Source organism: Wolffia australiana, chromosome 4, assembly GCF_029677425.1.
Source record: "Wolffia australiana isolate 7733 chromosome 4, ASM2967742v1".
NCBI classification, from domain to species: Eukaryota; Viridiplantae; Streptophyta; class Magnoliopsida; order Alismatales; family Araceae; genus Wolffia; species Wolffia australiana.
The window spans coordinates 13,162,898-13,184,760 of NC_135838.1; the positions used below are offsets into that span (position 1 = coordinate 13,162,898).

Here is a 21,863-nt window from a genome sequence, read left to right on the forward strand (position 1 = left end):
TATAAAACATTGCATCATTCACTCTTGGCTTCGCACTCATCTACTCTCTGTGGTGTAATTCAATTGGATGCCTTCGTCATATCCTTATACTTCAGGCAGAAGATGGTTCAAGATAATTTTTTCCTGTCCCATGCCCTGTGTTTTATAAAATTATCCAAACCATCCTGTCTATAATCCATCCCATCCCGAAACCATCCCTGCCAAGAAATCATCATCCCGTTTGACATGGGGGATGGAAAAAATAGGTCCTTTAATGGGGCCATGTCTCTCTATCTCTATATATGTGTATCTCAATTGTCAATCTCTCACTCAACTCTCCCTTTGGGCTCCCAGTCAGCTTGCCCTCTTGCCCCTCTTGATCTTAGCTCTCTCTCCTCTTGGTGCTCAGAAGTTGATATATCCATGGTGGAAGCGCTGATGTCAGCCATCTTACTCTCAGCTCTTAGACCTTGTAGTTAATAATTTTATTTCCCCTTATCAGATAAATTTCAGTTGCACTAAATCATTCTAAATTTATGTGAGCTTTTTGTCTATCTTTTTTTTTTCTTAAATTCAATTATTTCTCATTGTTTTTACACGTTTTGTCATATTTTACCAAAATTCGAGAAGCATGAAAAATAATGGATCCTCATTGTTTTTCCTGCTTCAGTTTGCTTCTGCATTTCCAAAATCTTATTTACACGATTCTCATATAATTCTGGGGTATGTCAAATTTAATAATTTAAATGTCTGGTTATAAACTATAGTTATATTGTAAGTGAAAACTAGTTAAGTATTTATAGTTAATATAATTTAAATACGAAAAGAGAATTTAAATATACAATGTTTCAATCTGTTTCTTATCCTTTGTTGTTTAAATCTCTACATATCTCAATTCTCTTCTCTCTCTACTTGTTTCTCTTTAGCTTAGCATGATCTCCATAAACCTGTAAAGTATTTCTTTGTATTCTGCCTTCCAGCTTAGATAGATGTCTTCCTAATTTAACTAAGGAAGAGACAGATTTGATAAACCAGAATTAGGGTTAAATAAGTCATTTTAAGGCTCTGATTTATGAAACAATATTTATGAATTTTTTGTTACTTAAAATAAGTTAAGGTAAGGATGGACTCCACAAAGAGCAAGTAATGAGAGAGTAAATTGCATTTCAAATATATTTTAAAATAATTATTTTAGATGATTTTATAGTTTTCTGGATTTTAATAAATTTATAAATAGGAAAATCAATGAAATAAATGAAAACTAATAAAACTATTTTAATAATAAGTATTTATTGTTTTAGATAATTTCTAATAATTAAATGTGATTTTTAAGAGATTTGAAGAATTTTAAGTTCAAAAAATACTATTTAACATTTAAGAAAACCTTCAGCCGCAATTTGTGGGTGGCAGCTCTCCACCTGACGAGTAATAGACTGAAAAAAGTTTAAATTTTGCTACAGGAGGATTTTTTCAGTGCTGTTTGATGTGCTGGAAAGCTTGAATTCTTGTATATCCATTGGAATATTTATCCAGATAAATGGTCTGAATATGTAAATCAAACATACAGGAGATCACACAACCTTGTTGTCATGTCCCCCAAGGGCCAAGTGGTGCTCTTTCGCCAAGAATATTGATCACCCTTGAACTCTGTATCCCACACTCTATCAGAAAAATAATGGATCAAATAAATCTGATGCACTAGATGTCTAACAACAAGTTGGAAGCATAAATCCAAGATGAGATACAAAGAGAGGGGACAAGAGAATAAATGGAAGTGTCCTAACTCTCCCAGCCATGGGATTTAATTCCAAGGGTTTGGAGGGCTAGGATTTCTTGATTTCCAGCCTGGACCTGCACTCACTTCTTCGTAGATTTGAAAATAGGACTTTCAAATTCAAATTCTGAGTTAGTTCTACAATTTTTGTCTCTAGTTGACCCAATCTTTAAGGAGGTTTGAATGGGCTTATAGACTCGGCTTCTTGTATATTGGACCTCCTCTTATTATCCATTAGATGGCTTAGGTTTCTACTTTTCTCCCATTTGCATCTCAGATTCACCTATTGTATTTATCTATGTCCCGTTTCCAATTAAGACTCTAAGAAGATTTGAGAAATCTACTTGAGTTTAAGGAGTCAAGTTGGGTTAGTCTCAAAAATCAATAATATATACAAAAATATAGCTTAGGAGAATAAATCACAAATTTATCATTTTATCCTTAAATGGTGAATAATGTTGGTGCAAAACAAAAAATATGTTAGATATAAAGCATAATGTTAATGATCAAATTTGATGTTATCAGGCTTATAGAATCTTTTAACTTCTCTGAATAATTTTGATTTTTCCTAGTTCTTCTCTCACCTCTTTCCATCTATGTTCTCTCGCCCATGTCACTCTATATATGCATCCCTTCCATCTCACTCTCTCATTCTCTACTTCTCTCCATTTTCCTATCTCCCTCATTCCAGCTACGTACCTTTTTTGCTTATCCTTTGTTTTTTAAATACGTATCCACCTCTGTTTTCTTCTCTCTCTATTCATTTCTCTTTAGCTTAACATGATCTCCAAATACCTGTAAATTACTTCACATTCTTTCTTCTCACTAAGATAGATATCTACCCTGTACGGAGTTCACTAGGCTTCAATTTTCCACCATACCCAGAAAAGGACGGATCTCTTTACATGGCTCCTTAATTTGTGGTCAATGTTATTATTCTCCTCTTTCTTACGGGCTGTTGTTATTGACTCAGTCGGCCTCTCAAGTCCGAATCTATCTATTAAATTTCATTATCTGAAATGAATAATGTGTTAAATGTGTGATGCATTGAGAGAAGATTCGACAAAGTCCTCGTAGAATATACGATCTTTGACCGCCATTCAACATTAGGATATTAGATCTCATTTTCATGATTATTATTTTACTTTGTGCAATGACCTTAAAACAGTGGTTGACTTGGGGCTTCTTTTTTTAGTCTCCCTAAATGATGTATATGTATAAATGATTGCAAGTATGAAACTGTGACATTTTTTACCAAGTTATCGAGATGCTTCAATTTTCACTATAACACTTTGCGTCCAAGATAAATGTATATTTGAGTTGATTTATATTTGATTATCCCTGGAAAGAAAGCATTTAATAGAAAAAAATGATTTTTTTCGTCCTTTCTCATAATCTGGCTTCTTCGGATGGGGGATAATTATCATTCATGAGAAGAATCAATGTAACAAAAATAAATAGTCATACATAAAAAATAATTATATTGAAGAAGAAAAACTGAAAGTTTGATTTGTCCTTAATGGTAGGCTGTTACCGGAGGCAGGATAATTTTCATTACATGGCAGTCAATGTAAGTGGAAAAGTTAGTTATCCCTAGAAAACTTTGATTATAAATTAAGCATCCCTAAAAAACCGTCCAGGGATGAAAAAATGTCCCGTCTTTGGTATAAGACACAATTTTCCCGTTATTCCATCCCGTTATTTTTCGTCCATTCCGCGTCGGAGCACTTTAGTGGTCAACAGCCAACCTGGCAGAAAAAAAGAAAAAATATTATCCAACTTAGCTGGCCCTTGATGGGCTGGTTTGAACCGGAACCGGAAGTCAAGAATGGTACGCTAAGAAACCTTGATAATAAAGCAAAAGTGAATGTTTAACCGAGATGGAAAAATCCATTTGAGTTCTTTTACTCTATTCCTTTAATTCAACTCCGTGTCTTTCCCATTTCCCATCGTAGAAAAGAAAGAGGCTACAGAGGAATAAATGGGCAATTCAAACACTCGTTACCCTCTGTTCTATAAAGCCTCCATGAGTATCTTATTCCATTTTAAGTTCTAGAGGCGATTTCTTCGTCCCGTCTAAGGTTCTCCAGAAGGAGTTGTCCTTAAACTTGATCGATTGCATCTGATCCACCGATAGTCTTTCCTCCAAGAAACAGCAGAAGATGAGCAAGAAGATTTCTAAGATCAAGGGTACAGTCGTGCTCGTCAAGAGTAATGTTTTGGGATTGAACGACTACGTGGACTCGTTCCTCGACGGGATCCACGAGCTAATCGGTAACGGTGTCACCTTCGAGCTTGTCAGCGCCACCGTCGGCGACCCAAGTAAGATCTTCATGGAGTTAATCGAAGCTTCATAGCCTTAATATTCATTCAAAGCCCTTCTTTCTTCTTTTACGTTTCTCTGACGATATCTTCTGTTGCAGGCAAGGGAAACAGAGGAAAGCTCGGGAAGCCAGCGATTCTGGAGAAGTGGTTGACGACTGGGACGCTTCTGGCAGCGGGGGATTCAAGCTTCCGTCTGTCATTCGAATGGGACGAGAAGCTGGGCGTTCCCGGGGCCGTCATCGTCAAGAACAACCACCACGCGGAGTTCTTTCTCAAGACTTTAACACTAGAGAACGTCCCCGGCCCTCGTAGCCGTATCCACTTCGTCTGCAACTCTTGGGTCTATCCTGTCGTCACCTACACCTACGACAGGATTTTCTTCGCCAATGACGTAAGTACCAGAGCTCTGAACTAACGGAATATGTGTAGATAAGCAAGATGATGATTTATCGCTGGTTTTTTCTTGGATAGACGTATCTCCCGGGAAGAATGCCGGAGCCGCTGAAGGCGTTCAGGGCGGAAGAGTTGGAAAATCTGAGAGGGGATGGTGTTAATCGTCCGCTTATGGAAGGAGACAGGGTCTACAACTACGATTATTACAACGATCTCGGCGACCCGGACAAGGGCGCGGAGTTCGCCCGGCCGATACTCGGTGGCTCCGAAGAGTACCCTTACCCGCGCAGAGGCCGCACCGGCCGAGCCCCGACCAAGACCGGTTCGTTCGAATCGCCATCTTCTTTCACCATCTTCACTGCAATTTTACTCACCCGGGTTTGAATTTGAAATAATCTTTGTCATTATCGAACTTTGCGATGCGCAGATGCCAAGTCCGAGAGCAGACTTCCTCTCGTGAAGAGCCTCGACGTGTACGTCCCAAGAGACGAGCGCTTCGGCCACCTGAAAATGTCCGATTTCCTGGCCTTCAACCTCAAGCTGATAGCGCAATTGATTGCACCAGCTCTCGACGCCGCGGCCGACCAGACTCCCTTCGAGTTCGACTCTTTCCAAGACGTGTGGGATCTCTACGAGGGAGGGATTAAGCTTCCAGACCACCCCGCCTTCGAAGAGATCAGAAACCAGGTCCCCTTCGAGTTCATAAGGGAGCTCCTGAGGAGAGATGGCGAGCATCTCTTCAGACTTCCTACTCCTGACTTGATCAAAGGTGATTTATCAGAAACCCTAATCTGGGTTCACACCCATTTATCAAACCGATGGAATTTTAATTTCAAAGTGGGTCTGTGTTTACAGCCGACAAGTTTGCATGGAGGACAGATGAGGAATTTGGGAGGGAGACTCTCGCCGGAATGAACCCTGTGATTATCCGTTTATTGACGGTGAGAATTGAGAAAGAGCCGCTCTATCCTTTTTCCTCCCGCGAACCCTAACTCAAAGCGAATCGTTCTCTGTAGAAATTTCCGCCGGTCAGTAACCTCGACCCGAGCGTTTACGGCAACCAGAACAGCACGATGACCGCGGACAAGCTCGAGAAGAACATGAACGGGCTGACTGTTGATAAGGTAAGACGATCAAACTTTTCATTCTCTGTCCTTCGCCGAATCACGACTCTCTCCCTGCTCGTTCTTCAGGCGATAAAGAGGAAGAAACTGTTCATTTTGGACCATCACGACGCTATAATGCCATACGTGGAGCGCATCAACTCCACAAACAACAAAATATACGCGTCAAGAACAGTTTTTATACTGCAAGACGACGGAACTCTGAAGCCGCTGGCGATCGAGCTGAGCTTACCGGCAAAGGGGGAGAAGGGGGCGGCGAGCAAGGTCTACACGCCGGCAGAGCACGGCGTAGAGGGGGCCGTCTGGCAGCTAGCCAAGGCCTACGCCTCCGTTAACGACGCCGGCGTTCACCAACTCATCAGCCACTGGTATAATCAATCTCTCAATCTCTCAATTTCCTTCCGCAAACGCGCTGTTTCTAATTGGGAATTCTCTGTTTGTGCAGGCTGAACACCCACGCTACAGTGGAGCCCTTCGTGATTGCTACGAACCGCCAGTTGAGCGCGGTTCACCCCATCTACAAGCTGCTCAGCCCTCACTTCCGCGACACCATGAACATCAACGCGCTCGCGCGGCAGATCCTCATCAACGCCGGCGGGCTCGTCGAGAAGAACATCTTCCCCGACAAGTACGCCATGGAGCTATCCTCGGCAATTTACAAGAACTGGAAACTCACCGACCTCGCCCTTCCCGTCGACCTCCTCAACAGGTAATACAAACAGTTCAACAAAAACAGAGAATAATTCGAATAAAACGGTTATTTTATCGTGTTCCAGGGGGGTGGCCGAGGAGGATAAATCCCGCCCAGGAAAGCTAAGGCTGGTTATAGCGGATTATCCCTACGCCGTCGACGGGCTCGCCGTATGGTCCGCCATCGAAGAATGGGTGAAGGATTACTCCGCTATCTACTACTCCTCCGACGAGACTGTGCAGGAGGACGCCGAGCTACAGTCATGGTGGAAGGAGATTCGCGAGGTCGGCCATGGCGATAAGAAGAACGAGACGTGGTGGCCGTCCATGCAATCCCTCGCCGATCTTACCCAGACTTGCACGACTATCATTTGGGTGGCCTCCGCTCTCCACGCAGCCGTGAACTTCGGACAGTACGCTTACGGCAGTCTCATGACTCATCGCCCAACACTTAGCCGGAAATTCATGCCGGAGCCGGGAACGAAGGAATACGCTGATCTCGAGGCTGACCCTGATAGAGTTTTGTTCAGGACGATAACTAGCCAGTTGCAGACTATGCTGGGCGACTCTGTTCTCGCGGTTCTATCCTCGCAGTCGTCTGATGAGATGTATCTGGGGCAGAGGGATACTCCTGAGTGGACGTCGGAGGAGAAGGCGTTGACAGCGTTCAAAGAGTTTTCGAACCGGTTGATTGGTATTGAGAATAGGATAGTGGAGATGAACCGTGATCCGCTGCTGTTGAATCGCAACGGGCCTGTGAAGATACCGTATACTCTTCTCTATCCCAGTACCTCGGATTTTGATGGAGTTGGGGGATTGACTGGTCGCGGGATACCCAATAGCGTTTCCATTTGAAGTGGCCTATCAAACCTTCAAGGATTCAGAGTTTAACCCTTGTATCATTCATAGATAGTCACAGTCTGACATGGTCGTTCTGTTCTTTTTATGCCAATTTGTGTGAATTGTTCGTTCTATTCGGTTCTCAGAACAAAAACAAATTCAAACACGTACAGACCCATGTGCGGTTCTTTTGTTTTCTTTGTGTGAATTTTGTTCCAGTTCTGTGAGAATATGCGAATTTGTGAGAATGTGCGAATTTTGTTCCTTTTTAAAAAAAAAGAGCAGAATAAAGAACAAGGCCCTGTGCTGTTCTTTTATGTGAATTATTTGTTCATTTAAAATGAACAGACCAGATTAACCATGTCTAAATTTCAACAGAGGATAAATAAAAGTTCAACTGATCTCTCACTAGAGATTTTCAAGCTGCAACATTTTTTTCCAGCGTTTGGGAAGTTTTTGGGTTTTTGTGATGTGATGTGACAAGTGGAATTTATTTTTAAGTGGTGGCGCTTAATACTTGGCATTACAATCATAAAATAATGATATCAAACGTAGAATGTTTGATATATTTGGTTTCTTGTGATAGTTGATCAGCTAATGAGAAGGAAGGCTGGTATCTAAGTTTAGGAAGATGTCTGGTATTCCTAATATTCTCCGTCTCCCGAGTTTCTTTGAAGCAAATTAGTTTACAAATTTTGATGTTGATGTATTACAATATATTAAGATGGTATAGGATATACTTCATGCATTTAGGATATTTTTAAATATAATACAAAGAAAATTATGCGTTTATTTTATCTCTACTGATCTAAACAAGAAACGATACTAAAAGTTTGATGTTTTGTCAAATTATCCAAATTAGAGATCTTTTTATCATCATCATCAGCCAGTAAGAGGGTAGTCTTCATCATCACCATGCACTCCCCATGGTGATGGCCATGTGCATGGATTTCGTTGATGATGATGTCATTACCATCGTCAGTAAATGCTCTCCAGCGGTGATTTTCCATTCAGCTAAAAATTCTGTAGGCATGCACAACCCAAAGTTCAATACTTCACCAGTATTCCAGATTTTATAATTTCTAGATAAGATTAACTTAATTGACTTGATAACTCAATTCATCTAGAAGTCCAATAGAACCAGGAGTAGTCTAACCATTCATCTAAAAGTTACTCTGCTAGCTTACCCTATGCAGACCTTAGACACTGGAGAGATATTCTAGATTTGCAAATTCGTAAATTCCAACCAATTCATTTATTTGAAAATATCCCGAGTTGTAGATTTCACCGGCCAAGTTTTAGAAACTATTCAATCTCCTTCAATATTTAAAATAACAATGATGAAATTTTATGTATGGGATGCTAAAATTACACGGAGTCGCAAAAAAAGATAAAAAAGAAAATTTATTGCTAAATACAATTTTAGCTTCTTCACTATAAATATTAAAAACTTGCACTAATGATGTATTCCTTTTTCATTGCTACTAACTTGATTATATGTATTCAAGTCTGTAATTAGGCAAATCTTGTGACCATAGTGCCACCACGAAGTAATATATAATTACAGCTTCTTGTCTTTATGATTAAGTGACATTAAGTAGGGAAACATAGGTTTAAGGAAGCGCTGCTTCATTACCTCGCACAGCTTGCCAGTTCATGTCTGCAGATCTCTCTGGTGCTCCCACCTTAGATCCTCGGAAAACCCTAATAAGGCTGCCCGGGGGTCGCCATTGGCCATGGAGAGGTAGTATCCAGCAGTACCATCATCTACCTGCATGCTTCTCTTCACCGTTTCAAGTATCTTTCTCTTGCTTGCCTCAGTGATCAATCTACGGCTATAATTGCTTGATTTTCCATCAGGTTGTCCATGAGGGTACAGAACTGCTACTTCCCTTTTGGCATGGATATCCATTTCAATGAAACAGGTGCTGTTGTGGAGGATATCTGGATTGCTGATTGGGATTAGAAGCCTCTCCCTGGAGTGGATTCCATGGTCGCTCATCATGTTGTTCAGACGTTTTATATCCATCACCTACATATATAAAATGGTTCGCAGGAACGATTCAGTTGCTGATAGGGGTCCAAATTGAGAGCAGATATCATTTGACATGAGTTTTCATCAGTCATGTCATGATTCCAACTAATAGTCAAAACAGAACTACAAGGACGGGCTATACTATCTTTTTTCAATTCAAACACATTTAAAATATGAAGTCCTCAATACACCGGATATAGACACAGGGGAATGGGAATTTTCTCTTATACTAATCTGATACTCCAATTCAATTCATTTTAATTCAGGAAAAATAAGGGAAAATTGAATAGAAAAGAAAATTGCATAAATAAAATATATAAATGCTGGAAATATCTGGAAATTCAGGAAAAACTCATTATTCCACCGAGTATTGAAAGAGATTAAATCAAATGAGGCTGGTTGAAATGAATTAATCATTCAGAGTATCGGCCCTGCCACAGCAAGAATTATCCCCCACCGAAGCATATTGGGGACACTAAAGGATTGCTTGGAGATGTACGGAACAAGGCATTATAAGAATGTTACCGTTTGACCAAGCATTAAACAGAAAAGACACCCCGAGTAAAAAAAAGATGAATATAAATGACATAAACCCATTATCCGAAATCTATCCACTTCAGTGCTTTAAGATCCGAAATTTCACTCACTAAAAAGTGAAAAAGAAGTTCCTGTTCAGCGATAAATAAAAATTATTCTGTGCCGAAGGAAAGTGAGAAACGATCACAGTTTCTTGATTTTCTTTCTACGAATGAATAGAAAACTATGAAAGGAGATTTTGTACTCTACTCATAGCACCAGATGCTGAAATAAGTATCTAACTTAAATGGTTCGGGCGAATAGAGTGAAGGGATCTTCATTTAGTGAAAGAGAGAAAGGGTGATCAAACTATACGTCAAATAGAAGAATCAGGCACATAGATGATCGTCCTGTGTCAAGATTCTGTACGCCAGATCATCCGAAGCGATAAACTTGAGAGAAACTCGAAGTTCAATCGTAAGTTGTAAAAGATTCTGAAATACAACCTTAACGATCTAATAATACCCGTCATAATTCACGAATTAGTATTTCTCCCTATCCCCTGAATAATATTTAGTACCTTTCGTTTTTTTCCAAAACTCATCTCACAAAGTACAATTCACCAACAATATGCGAGGAGTCATCTGCGCTTGACTTCATGAAATAGATGGATCAAAAAAAGGAATTTAAAATTTTCTATCCCTCCAGAGACCAAAAGTTTTATCTTCAACGAATTTACTTCCTAGAAACGGAATAATGGATCACGTATATTATAAATGCGTATGTACCCAGAATTCAAGCAAGGGAAAAGCTTGCACCCGTAGCGAGAACATCAAAACGAGGGACACACTCGGAGGTTTCATCAGCAGGAAAAAGACGGATCGAAGGAGGAATTCAATACTTAAAATCCTTCCGGAGATCCTAATTTCTGCCTTCAACAAGTTTAAGGCAGACGCAGATGAACAATTTCTTCAACCCACAAACAATCCGAAGAAATCAAAGCAAGGATTGACAAATAATGGAACTAAAAATCAACGGAAAAATGGAAAAAAGTTCACTTTCCTTCAAAATAGAAACATGTACGAAGAAACCACAATCATGAGAAAAGCGTGGGACATGCAACCCGCATCAAGAACAACAAAAAAAAGGTGAAAAATGTTAAACCTGGACGGAATACTTGAGAGCAAGACCAGCGACGGAGTCGCCGCGGGCAAGCCGGTGGGACAAGGCGAAGCGTCCGAGGCTCGGATGCCGCCAGAATCCCGCCGACGAAGGTTCCCCAATTACGCGCGCCACCTTAAACGGCGATTTGAATGCCCTTTCTTGGACCTCTCTCTCTGAGGCGACAGCCTGCCATAGCCTGCAAACGCAGGCAGACCTCGCAAGGTCCTTCGGAGGGAGGCGCTCGAGGATGCCGCGTAAAACATCCCTGCATGAAATCAAGGCGCAGAAGTTGGAATTCATGGGCGAGATCACCACGGGAGCCTCGAAGCTCGGGCGATTCTCGATCAGCGATTCTGAGAGGATCTGATCAACCTGGTCGTCTTCCTCGCCGCAGCAACCCATCGGCCAAACAACCCTCACCCGTTGGCGCGAACTTGGAGGGCCACCGGTATAAATGCGGTGTCGCTAGCTTAAGCTCACCCGCGAAGCACCCGACCCGTGAGATCCCACCCTTACACAAGTCATAACCACAGCCTATCACAGTAAGTGGTGGTTCTAACTTTTAGTTTTACCCTTAATTCTCAGCCACGGATGGGAAGCTCGTTGTTTGGAATCTAACAAATCCTTGTTGCTCACTTAGAATCTAAGAAATTTACAGAAATTTCTTACGTATTTCGTCAGATCTGAACTCGGCTTTTTTTGTATTTATATAGTCGATTTCTTCTATCTCATACACTAGAAATTGTGCTAAACTAAGTCATTTTAAGGCTCGGATTTATACAACAATATTTATAAAGGTTTCCTTAGTAGATAGTAAAGGTCGAATCCACAAGGGCCAGGTAATGAGAGAGTAAATTAAAGTTAAATTATACCTTAGAATATTTTTTAGGTAACGTTATATTTTTGTATTTTTTAACTATTTTCTAGAAAGAAAAATCATTAAACTGAAAAAAAGCAAGTCAAACCTATTTTCAATAAATGAAAGCAATATATATATATATATTAAGATTTTATTATATTTTATTGTAGTTTTACATATTGTTTGAGATTTTTTAAAGCAACAAATAAATTTTATAAGCAAGTAGAGAACCTTTAGCCGCTGCTGCAACAGTGAAATCTGCAGGCTTGTGCACTTGCTTGCGCGCAATTTGTGGGCGGTGGCATGCCATTGGGTGTCAAAATGGGGCAATGACGAGCAGTTGATGAAAAGTGTTGTAACTTTCATTTAATGGATAATTTTTTAACGTTGTTTGCTGTATTGGAAAGCTTGTCTTCTAGGCTATCAACTGAAATGTTTACATAGAGAAAAAGTTAAGAAATTTCATTTCAAATATTCAGGAGATCACATAAACTTTGTTGTCACTTCTCCCAAGGGCCAAGCGGCGGTTTTTCTTCAAGAATCTTGATCAGAATTAAACTCCCTCTCACTCTTGAAGCAAAAAAATTGGATCATAGAAATCAGATGCATTAGTTTAAATAGAAGTGTCCTAACTCTCCCTGCCATTGTATTTAATTTCATGGTTTTGAGGTTTAGGATTACTTAATTTCCAGCTTGGATCCATGTTTCCTCCTTCACAGAGTTGAAAATAAACCTTTCAATTCAAATTATGGGTTAGTGCTAAAATTCTTGACTTAAGTTGACCCCGTTCCTGTAGAGGCTTTGAATGGGGTTTGAGTGTGGGCTTTTTATAAATTGGGCATCTTTAATGATTAGGCATCGGTTATCGGATCGGATCGGATAATTCTGATCTTGATCGAAAGATTCGAACGAACAATGCTTATTCGAACAGCTCTGTTCGAATCTTTCGATCAAACAGACCCGTTGTTCATGTTCAATCGAAAGTTTCAAACGAACATTTTGGTTTGTTAGTGTTCGGTCGGCCATTTGTTAGAACTGTTCGAACAAAATCGAACAAGTTCGAACAAGTGGCTGGTGGCTCGCCGGGGACTGCCTGCAGCTGGCGGTAGCTGGTGGAGGTCAATCGCTGGTGGCGATGGGCTGCGCCAGTGCGCAGCTGCGACACTTGGTGTGGCCAGCACTATGACAGCTGGGGGAGTAATAACATGCATTTTAAGTACCTTATATGATCATATTTACCTATTTATCTGCATTTAATTACTTATATTTCCATGTTATCAATCTTAAAATGATTAAATCTGTTCTTAGAATGATTTGTTGATTTTACTGCATTTTTATGGATTTTCTAACAAAATATTCTAAAAGAATATTATTTTTGAGATAGAAAATGATTTTTATGGAATTTTTTGACATTTTATTTGGAAAGATATGATTTTTCTGAGTCAAAAATATATATATACGTATTTTTTCGGCTTTTATTTTATTTAATATGAATTTTTAAATGTTTTTGGTTTTTTTCTTGGCGCCGGGTGACGTGGCACACTCACACCCACTCGTTTAAAAGAAAGAAAAAGAAGAAAGAAGAAGGTGACGTGGCGCGCTGTCGCGTCGCCACGTCTCCCTCCGAAAACAAAACGTGTTTTGCTTCTTTTTTCTTCTTATTTGCTTTGTTTTCTTTGACTTTTCTTTAGGTACACGTGGACTTCAAAAAGCGCACGCGCGGAAGACGAAAAGCATGGAATGCGGAGCGCTTTGACTTCTCAACGGGCACGGAAAACGACGCCGATGACGAGGAGAGAGAAAATATCAATGGCTAGGATTTCTTCAAATTGAAACGGCCATAACTTTTGATCTACAACTCCGATTTAGCTGAAATTTTCAGCGTTGCTTCGTCTCCCCCTCCTCTTTCTATCCATACCCTCAGATCTATAAATAGAGGCCTGGATCATTGTAAAATTCATCTTGAACTTGCTTCCTACTTGTGTAGGCTGATTGAAAGATAGTGAGTTTTGAGATCCATCAAGAGTGTTCTTGGTGTCCTGAGTGTGTGGGAAGAAGCATTGGAGAAGAGGAGGGGCTTACCGGCACTCGTAAATCACCGTGATCCTGGCGGAACATAAGGATCTAAGGTAAGTGTCCTCGCCTTACGTTGTCTCTTTCCCTTCACTATATTTAACATAATTAGAATTTATCATCATACTTGCACTCTCATTTCACTCGTGTTTCTCGTCTCTCCATCCGTGCCATCATACCCAACCATTATCCTCATTTATACTTTCGTTCATCTTCGTGTCCGTCACAATCATTTACTCTTTATTTTAGTTGAAATAACATATACATTTAGTACTTCTTAATCAATATCACTAGCTCATATCCTTGAATCGTGCTTTTGTCGATCTTCTCATAAGAACATCACGAGTTAAGAAAGTAATTCCTTAATCTTCGTTCCCTGTGGAGACGATCCGTACTCATCCCTAACTAAATATTTTTAAGTACGGTTAAATATATTTATTGAATAATCTCAATCACCAACGACAAATTTTAACCCTAAAAGTGAGATTATCAATTGGCGTCGTAGCTGGTGGAGGTCAATTGCTGGTGGCAGTGCGCAGCTGTGACACTCTGCGTGGCCAGCACTGTGGCAGCTGGGGGAGTCAGTGGGCTCGCCAACCGGGCTGTTCGCGGACGCGTAGGGGTTGCCCACCGCCGTTGCCTCCCTCTCAACTTCCACCGCCTTGAGCGCCGCCTCCGTCGCTCGCCACGCCGCCCCCTCTGCTGTCGCGCGCGCAGCCTCACCGGCCTGCTGCACTACCACGATCCTCTCCCGATGCTGCTTGATCTCGCCGGCAAGCCGCGGCAGCTCCTCCTCGGCGCTGAGCAGCTCCAGCGCCCTCTTCAAGCTCAGCGTCAGCCTTGCATTCCATCTGGTTCGCCTCAGCGGCTTGGTCGGCGCCCTTCAAGGCAGGGAACTAGGCCTGCAGCCGATCCTCCTCCATGGTCGCCTCCTCCTAGAGAGCCACCAGCCGGTGGAGCTCCGCTGTCGTATCCGCCGAGACCTCCACGTGGAGTGTGAGCTTGCTCACGGCCTGCTCCTCCCTCTCCTCCGTAGCGGCAGGAGAAGCCTCTCCTCCGTCGTCTTCCTCCTCTCCTCTGCTTGGTCCTCCGGAGGGGCTGAGCTTGGACACCGGCGCCGCTGGAGCCGGTCTGCAACCATGTGGAATGCATCTGGTCGGATTCGAACCGATCTGATTCGAACAACGCCTCCAAATCGGATTGAATTCGAACAATCAATCTGAACAGCCATCTTGTTCAAACAATCCAATCCGGACCGACGCACAGATCGTGTTTGGATCGGATCTGAACTGGACAGATCAGTGTTCGAATTCGATCGTTCGAATGCCCGATCCAATCGAACATTCGAACAATCTGTCTGAATCCCGATCCCTACTAATGATCTAGTAGATTCCTTGGATTTCTCCTTTCCTCCCATTTGTACCCTAAATTCAATGATTTATTTACCTAAAATTAAGTGGTAAAAATAACATGTGGCAAACTTATTTTAATGGTAGGATTGTAGCTAGAGACTCTTTAGTTTCGCGGAAGATTATCATTGGTCCAAATGGCATCAATATACTAGACCATTTCTTAACATATTATCATGTTCCTGTCACCAAGTTTGGCTCTTTGATACATCATGTCTATGCCATGAAAGTTCAAAATAGGGTTTCAAAGTGGATTTCCTAGAATTAAATATCAAGGGCTGATTAGTCCGCAATCATCCTATCTAGATATCAATAGTGCATAAATGTGATATGGACCCTCAAGAATGTGCTAAAATAAAATCACCAAACGCCCCATTGAGAAAATCTGTTACTCATAGCCCCCTTTAAAAGAAGGGTGGTTTAACAGAAAGAGGGGAACCTTGTAAATAAAAAACCCATCCCTCTAGAAATGGAATCCAATTATTACCAAAAATCACTGAGATACGAGGGGTGTGAACTGGAGATTCTCCATGCAGAGGAGAGGAAAGATGGTGCGACTAAACTCTTCATTCTATTCTTTCCTAATACATTTTCCTCTCATTCCACTCTTCTACCTATAATTATTAATTTCCTTTATATCTCTGATTTTGCTGATCGCCAGCAACGTATGGGCCATTTTTGATATGATATTATTTCATGAAGATCTAGACTAGTGTCATATATTAAGTTGAGTGGTGTTACATTTGATCCCCAGAAACATTTGGAATCGATTATATTACGACAATAATAATATGGGATAGTAAAAAGTAGTTATGCTATGATCAACTCAGTGATTTGTGATGGTTTAAAGTAAGATATTAATGGAGTGTACTTTTAATATAGAGTGTAAATAATTCACAAGAGAGAAACAACTTCACAACAATAAATTTAAAATTTTGGTTGGTGGCCCTTTTGTGCATTGACTAACACAAGTGATGTACATTCAAAGATCAAATAAGGTTGTTAGAACATGTTCACATGAGGGGAACATATAGAGAAAGGTTGTTTAGACCTCTTAGTCTACCATCCTTCTTGTGGTGATTCATCATCAGATTCTTTTTCTACATATTCAACCTCGTTAATCTAATGCAAAGGCTCCTCCATGTTGCTATTAGGATATTTTTTATGACATCAGGATGGATATGTTCTGTGTTGAAAACCTTGACCATTTTTAGGTACAATAATCCTGAAGACCTCTTTTGGTATGCAACCTGCTACATTTCATATGTAGAATTCCATCAATTTTTCACGTCCAATATTAACTTTATGATGTAAGGTATCTTCAGTTTTGCACACCATTACACACAGATCCTCGTTCTATCATCTTATGCATGGATATCTGCAACAATTTGATGCAGCCATGCAAGCAAATCTCCCAAGGACCTAGATCACCCAAGCTATCATGTATGTACAACTTCATACTCTTTATCCACTAGTTATGTTTCCTTGTCGGAGTAACTGGTAATGGAATTCCCAATGCCTTTAGGCCATCTAAAATGACAAGGATGATGAATTGTGTAACACAAGGTATGTGGTGAGCTCTATCAAATGTAGGGTTTACTTGTTTTTAACACCCATCAATATTCTAATCATTGTCCTATTGTTCCTCAAGTTGTCCGGTGTGATAGCAATAAGTTTTTTGCTTACTTGTAAGTCAATCAAAACTTTTGTTGGCAGTTGTGTGACATACCTCCCGCTATACAGGCCGTCAATTTTTTTTATTGGTGAAACACATTCCTCATGCCCCAGTTAACCATAACCAAATGCACAGTGAAAGCCAACAAGGAATAATGTTATCACGTGTTCATATTTCAATTGTTATGCACAGAGTTCAATTATTGGAGAGAAACTCTCTCAATATATGCTTCTCTATGATGAAGAAGACCTAAGTGTAGACATGAATGGCCTTTGAACATGGTATTCTCATCTAAAAATTTTGCTATAACTGAGAACCCATGTTGTGTCTGTAAGATTGATAAACGTTTTAGCATATCCTTAGTTCTCTCAAATGTGATATCCAGTAAGCTATGGTCTGTGTTGGTGACACTAACATTTCATAGTAGATTGTTGGCCAGTATATCTCACTCTCATGGACTTGTTTTCTTATGAGATGGTCATGAAGCTCCTTGTATGTTATAAATGCCTCCAAAACATTGTTGTCACCCCGTCATTGTTCCTTTAGTCGTAATATTGATTGGAGGGTTGCTCTCCTTGCAAACCCAACATTTGTAGTTGTTAGCTTTTAACTCTTCAAAAGAATACAGTATCTCTGATTCCTTCCCTCGCACTTTTTTTTGAGGTTACTTGAGTGGTCATATCTGTGCAGGCCTCATTTTCATGTGTACTTCCCCACCCAAATCTCGCATTGGAGGGTTGCTCTCCTTGCAAACCCAACATTTGTAGTTGTTAGCTTTTAACTCTTCAAAAGAATACAGTATCTCTGATTCCTTCCCTCGCACTTTTTTTTGAGGTTACTTGAGTGGTCATATCTGTGCAGGCCTCATTTTCATGTGTACTTCCCCACCCAAATCTCGCATTGTTTCATCAATTTCAGAAGTTCCTCCCATTCGGCCTGAGTTATTGCCAGTTTCACATTCTTCAGTGGCCATTGCTTTCAACTAGTTCACCTTAATTGGTTGGTCTACTCTAAGGATTAGAAAAACCATGCTTAAAAATGGACCTATGTAAAATAAGGATCCAAGAAGATCATGATCGATGATGATTCTAATCTTGTTGAAAGTAAAATTCAAATCTTGAAGCAATCAAAGAGTACCAAATGAAAAGGATATCATTTTACTTAATAATAAAGCAATATAGAACGAGTCTTCAAGTGATTATGGTTTAATAAACAAAGAATAAGATTCTAGTTCGATAAAACTCACAATCTCCTCAAGACCAACAACATAGATCTCTGAATATGATCCACTAATTGAGTATAGAGCCATTGATGAATAAATTTATTTCAAGTAGAAATGAATAATAATCAACTATCTCTGGTGGCCAACACATCAGGTAAACAAAAAGATGAATCTCAAATTATGCTATCTTAGATCAATTTGTGATCAGGCAAGTAGAACAATCAAAGAGATAGTTTGATTCAATCTTATTGAATTTGCATATCTTAAGCGAGAGTAAAAGCAAGATACTTTATTTTTTTAATGTGCTCCGAAATGTTTGCTGGCAAGATCTATGATTCAGACTGAGTCATAGATCTATGACACATGGCCTTGCATGATGTGTGGTATGAATTACCCTGGAGGTGTCCAATGTGCAGTTTGAAAAATTGAACTTTATCACACATCACACTCTTTTTGCACCAGTCACATGTAAGGACATTCCCTGAGTAACTAAGTGTCTTATGCATTATGCCCTGGCACCAATAGGCCACCTCAAGTACCACCTGATCAACTAACCAAAGAGATGAATTTCGGAATATGGCATCTTAGATCAATTTATGGTCAGCAATTTCTGTGGCCCATAATTTTTTATCTTAAAATATCAGTATGAGGATGCAAGAAATAAACATAAAAGTATAATCAAACCTATGGTTCAGTATAATCAAAATATCATAAGAATAAATCCAATCCAATACATTTTGTAAACGACAAACATCTAAGAGAAGGAATTGATTGATTACTACCCAAAATGTATAGCCATTCGCAAAGTATGCATCAAATAAGATGTTGGCTCATTATGATTTTGCGAGGATAATAAAAAGATAAGATGTGAATGATGACCACAGCAGCAGTGTGAAGTCACAACAAAGGCACATACAAATATAATCAACATGATGGCTCATAATCATTACAAGGTTACCTTCTTAGTTTTAGTCTTGCAGAGCAGCATGGTCAAAGTAATATATGGATCAAAGTTGCCGCTGAAACCAGTGAGTATCCAAGAAATAAACTCCATGAAACAGAGTGACTGTTTATGGGTTCTTGGGTTTCAATAAGTAAGATGTGTGCATGGATTACAGAGCCAATGAGTATGCGATACTCCCAGGATACACAGAATATGCGACTGATAACATAATAAATGAATGTACATTTCCGTACATTTTAGATTTTTAGGTATTACTAATTTAGAATTTATCATGTTATCACTTGAATTAACTAAATAGTTATGCACTAGCTATAAATTCTAATTTTTGCACATCATGATTTTTTTACTAAAATCCTTGACTTCTTTGAATTCAAGAAATTGTAGTACAGATGAGTATTTTGTAGTTTTAAATTTGCATAATTTACAGGAATGAGAAGATACAATTCTTCAAGAGTTGCAGAATTTTTTAGAGTTAAGTGATTCTCAAAAGGGGCTTGAAGGAGCAAAGGGTGTTGTGGACCTTCAGAGAAGAAATCAGAGGGAGATGGGCCAAGACCTGGCATGCCCATTGGGCTCTCAAAAGCCCTACAATGAAAGATGCTGAAGATTACAAGGGAAAGCTCTCAATCCATTGAGAAAAAGAGGCAAAATGGCAAGAAAAGAGAATAGAAAATGCCCAAAAAGGTATTTTAGTAATTCTTCTTATATATAAATACACTTTTTTCTCCCTCATTTCTCCTCATTCTGGATGTGCTCTAGCAAGTGGCTGGCCAGCTGGACAAGGCATATTTAGAATCCAGGTTGTTCGACCTGCTTAATTTTAGTTTATTGAAGTTCACTCTTAATCCCATCTTTTGTTCGCATGAAAAATGTCTGATTGTGGCGAAATATAAGTAACAGACTTGATAGGAAGCATTGAAGGCTCATTAAACTTGCATTGAGGTTTTAGGAATCTAGATATACATTTTCCCATCATTATCTATCCATTTTCCCTTAAAAATATAACTTTCTCACTCTAAACACTCATTTTCCCTACTTTCTCTCTAGAAACAGCCTTTCTCTCTCCAATCACAAGTTCATCCCCTCAAAATTTCAGAAAAAATCTCCTTCATTTGCACCTTCAAATTCCATCTCAAACTTTATTTACCCCTTCTTCATTTTCTCTTTCTATCTCCTCATTTTGAAATTTTCTCTCTCTAAAACCATTTCTTTCTCTCTATAAATCTATTTCTATATCTCTCTAGACTCGGCTCATCTTTCCTCCTCGTCCCTAGAAAAATTTGCATTAAAAAATTCATTTTTGAACCTTTCAAATTCAAATTTCTTTTATCTCCATCGCCCTTGTGTGGTGGCACGCAGAGCTGCACGGCAACGTGCGTGCGCTAGCGAGCGGACTTTTCCACTGGGCACGCACGCTTGCTGCAGTCCAAAAGAGGACTCATCCAATTTTTGGCAAAGTCCAAAGAGGTTGACCGGTTTGAACTGGTTTGAACCGGGTCGAACAGGCCTTATAAAAAACCAAAAAAACAATATAAATTCCCCCACTGCTCTACTGCCACTAAGCCGCTGCCATGTCGTGGCTTTGTCGCCCACCGCATCGCTGCTCTACCGCCACCGACGATCGCCGAGGCAGGTAATTTCTCATTTTTTAGAATTTAAAAATTATAAAAAATAGTAAATATCAGGAAAAATCAGAAAACAATTATAAAAAATAAGGATATTTTATTTTATGCACTTAAAATTTTTGAAAAAATCAGGAAAATCCATAAAATTAATATATTCAATTCATAGTGATTTAAATATCAACAAAATTTTCCAACTCTCGTTATCAATATTTCTAATGGTTTTTGGTGTAAATTAAATTCCAGGAAATTCTAAAATTATTTATTTTATATTTTTGGTGTAATTAAGATTAGGAAAATGATTGTAAAGTATTTTTAGTGTTTTTCTTTGTATTCTGCTTCAATTTAAATCATAGGAAACTATATAAATTAACTAAAAATCCAGAAAAATCTCAGAAATTATATTTATCACTTTTAAACTCATTTCTTTCATTCCAAGCTTGATAAAAAATCTTAAATTTAATTTCTGCCTTGCTGTGGATCAACCCATACCCTAGATTCATTATAGAGTATTTAAGTGGAAAATTTTGATCATTATCGTTGGTTAAGTCTGAGTTAAAACAACGACATTAAACCCCTAAATTTGGACATATCAGCGACCATACTACCCTCTTCGGCTTCCAATGGTTTTCACTCCCGCTGGTATTGCACATCTGTGCCTCCATCAATTTTTCCATTTTTTGTTAATAAGAATATGTCTTCCTTTCCCAAGCACATGTTCGTCGATGGATCTCCCATTCACTAATAGTGTTTTATTACAATTTCATCATTCGTCTTTGTGTTCATTCACAAACATTTGTAAGTTCATAACCAAATAAAACTTCTTTTCCAGCGCCTATGACATCCTAGAGGAAACTAGCATGCGGCAAAACTTTTTGGGGGCCAAATTTTCAGTTTAACAGCTTGTCAGCCTTGAACTTACACTACAAGTCTAGCAGCCTTTACGGAGGTCATTTGTGTAAATGAGAAGTGGAATCGACTCCTTAAAGAGAATCGTTTGTATTATATTGCCAACAAAACTTATCGAGTCAGCCAAGCCTGACTGTGCACCAGTGTGACCTTGATTACTGGTCTTGACTTTACATCAGATATAGTGGGAAGGTAAAGTGACAAATCCCACTTGGTCATCTCTCCTAACATGCAGCTCAAACGTCAACTCCACATGTGTATAATCTATAAGCCAAAAAAAAGGTTCCACT

The 21,863-nt window shown here is 39.5% G+C and overlaps 2 protein-coding genes across 2 annotated transcripts; one reads left to right on the top strand and one right to left on the bottom strand.

Moving 5' to 3' along the window:
- The first annotated feature begins 3,756 nt into the window (after positions 1-3,756).
- Positions 3,757-7,323, top strand: LOC144702001 (putative linoleate 9S-lipoxygenase 5). The gene is made up of 9 exons (XM_078573847.1): positions 3,757-4,075; positions 4,177-4,469; positions 4,550-4,793; positions 4,899-5,240; positions 5,327-5,412; positions 5,488-5,595; positions 5,665-5,963; positions 6,041-6,304; positions 6,372-7,323. The coding sequence occupies exons 1-9, from the start codon at positions 3,916-3,918 to the stop codon at positions 7,138-7,140; spliced, it is 2,565 nt and encodes an 854-aa protein (XP_078429973.1). The 5' UTR covers positions 3,757-3,915; the 3' UTR covers positions 7,141-7,323.
- Positions 7,324-8,640: 1,317 nt separating this feature from the next.
- LOC144702002 (peptidoglycan-binding LysM domain-containing protein) lies at positions 8,641-11,278 on the bottom strand. Its single transcript, XM_078573849.1, has 2 exons — positions 10,841-11,278; positions 8,641-9,157 (listed from the first exon to the last, which is right to left on the bottom strand). The coding sequence occupies exons 1-2, from the start codon at positions 11,240-11,242 to the stop codon at positions 8,780-8,782; spliced, it is 780 nt and encodes a 259-aa protein (XP_078429975.1). The 5' UTR covers positions 11,243-11,278; the 3' UTR covers positions 8,641-8,779.
- Between the last annotated feature and the right edge of the window lie 10,585 nt (positions 11,279-21,863).

Excerpts from the sequence above, each read along its gene's own strand:
- LOC144702001 (XM_078573847.1), top strand. The coding sequence starts at position 3,916 with ATGAGCAAGAAGATTTCTAAGATCAAGGGTACAGTCGTGCTCGTCAAG. Across the intron at positions 5,413-5,487 it reads TGATTATCCGTTTATTGACG|AAATTTCCGCCGGTCAGTAA; the intron begins GTGAGAATTGAG and ends CGTTCTCTGTAG. Across the intron at positions 6,305-6,371 it reads CCCGTCGACCTCCTCAACAG|GGGGGTGGCCGAGGAGGATA; the intron begins GTAATACAAACA and ends ATCGTGTTCCAG.
- LOC144702002 (XM_078573849.1), bottom strand. The coding sequence starts at position 11,242 with ATGGGTTGCTGCGGCGAGGAAGACGACCAGGTTGATCAGATCCTCTCA. Across the intron at positions 9,158-10,840 it reads CTCTCAAGTATTCCGTCCAG|GTGATGGATATAAAACGTCT; the intron begins GTTTAACATTTT and ends TTATATATGTAG.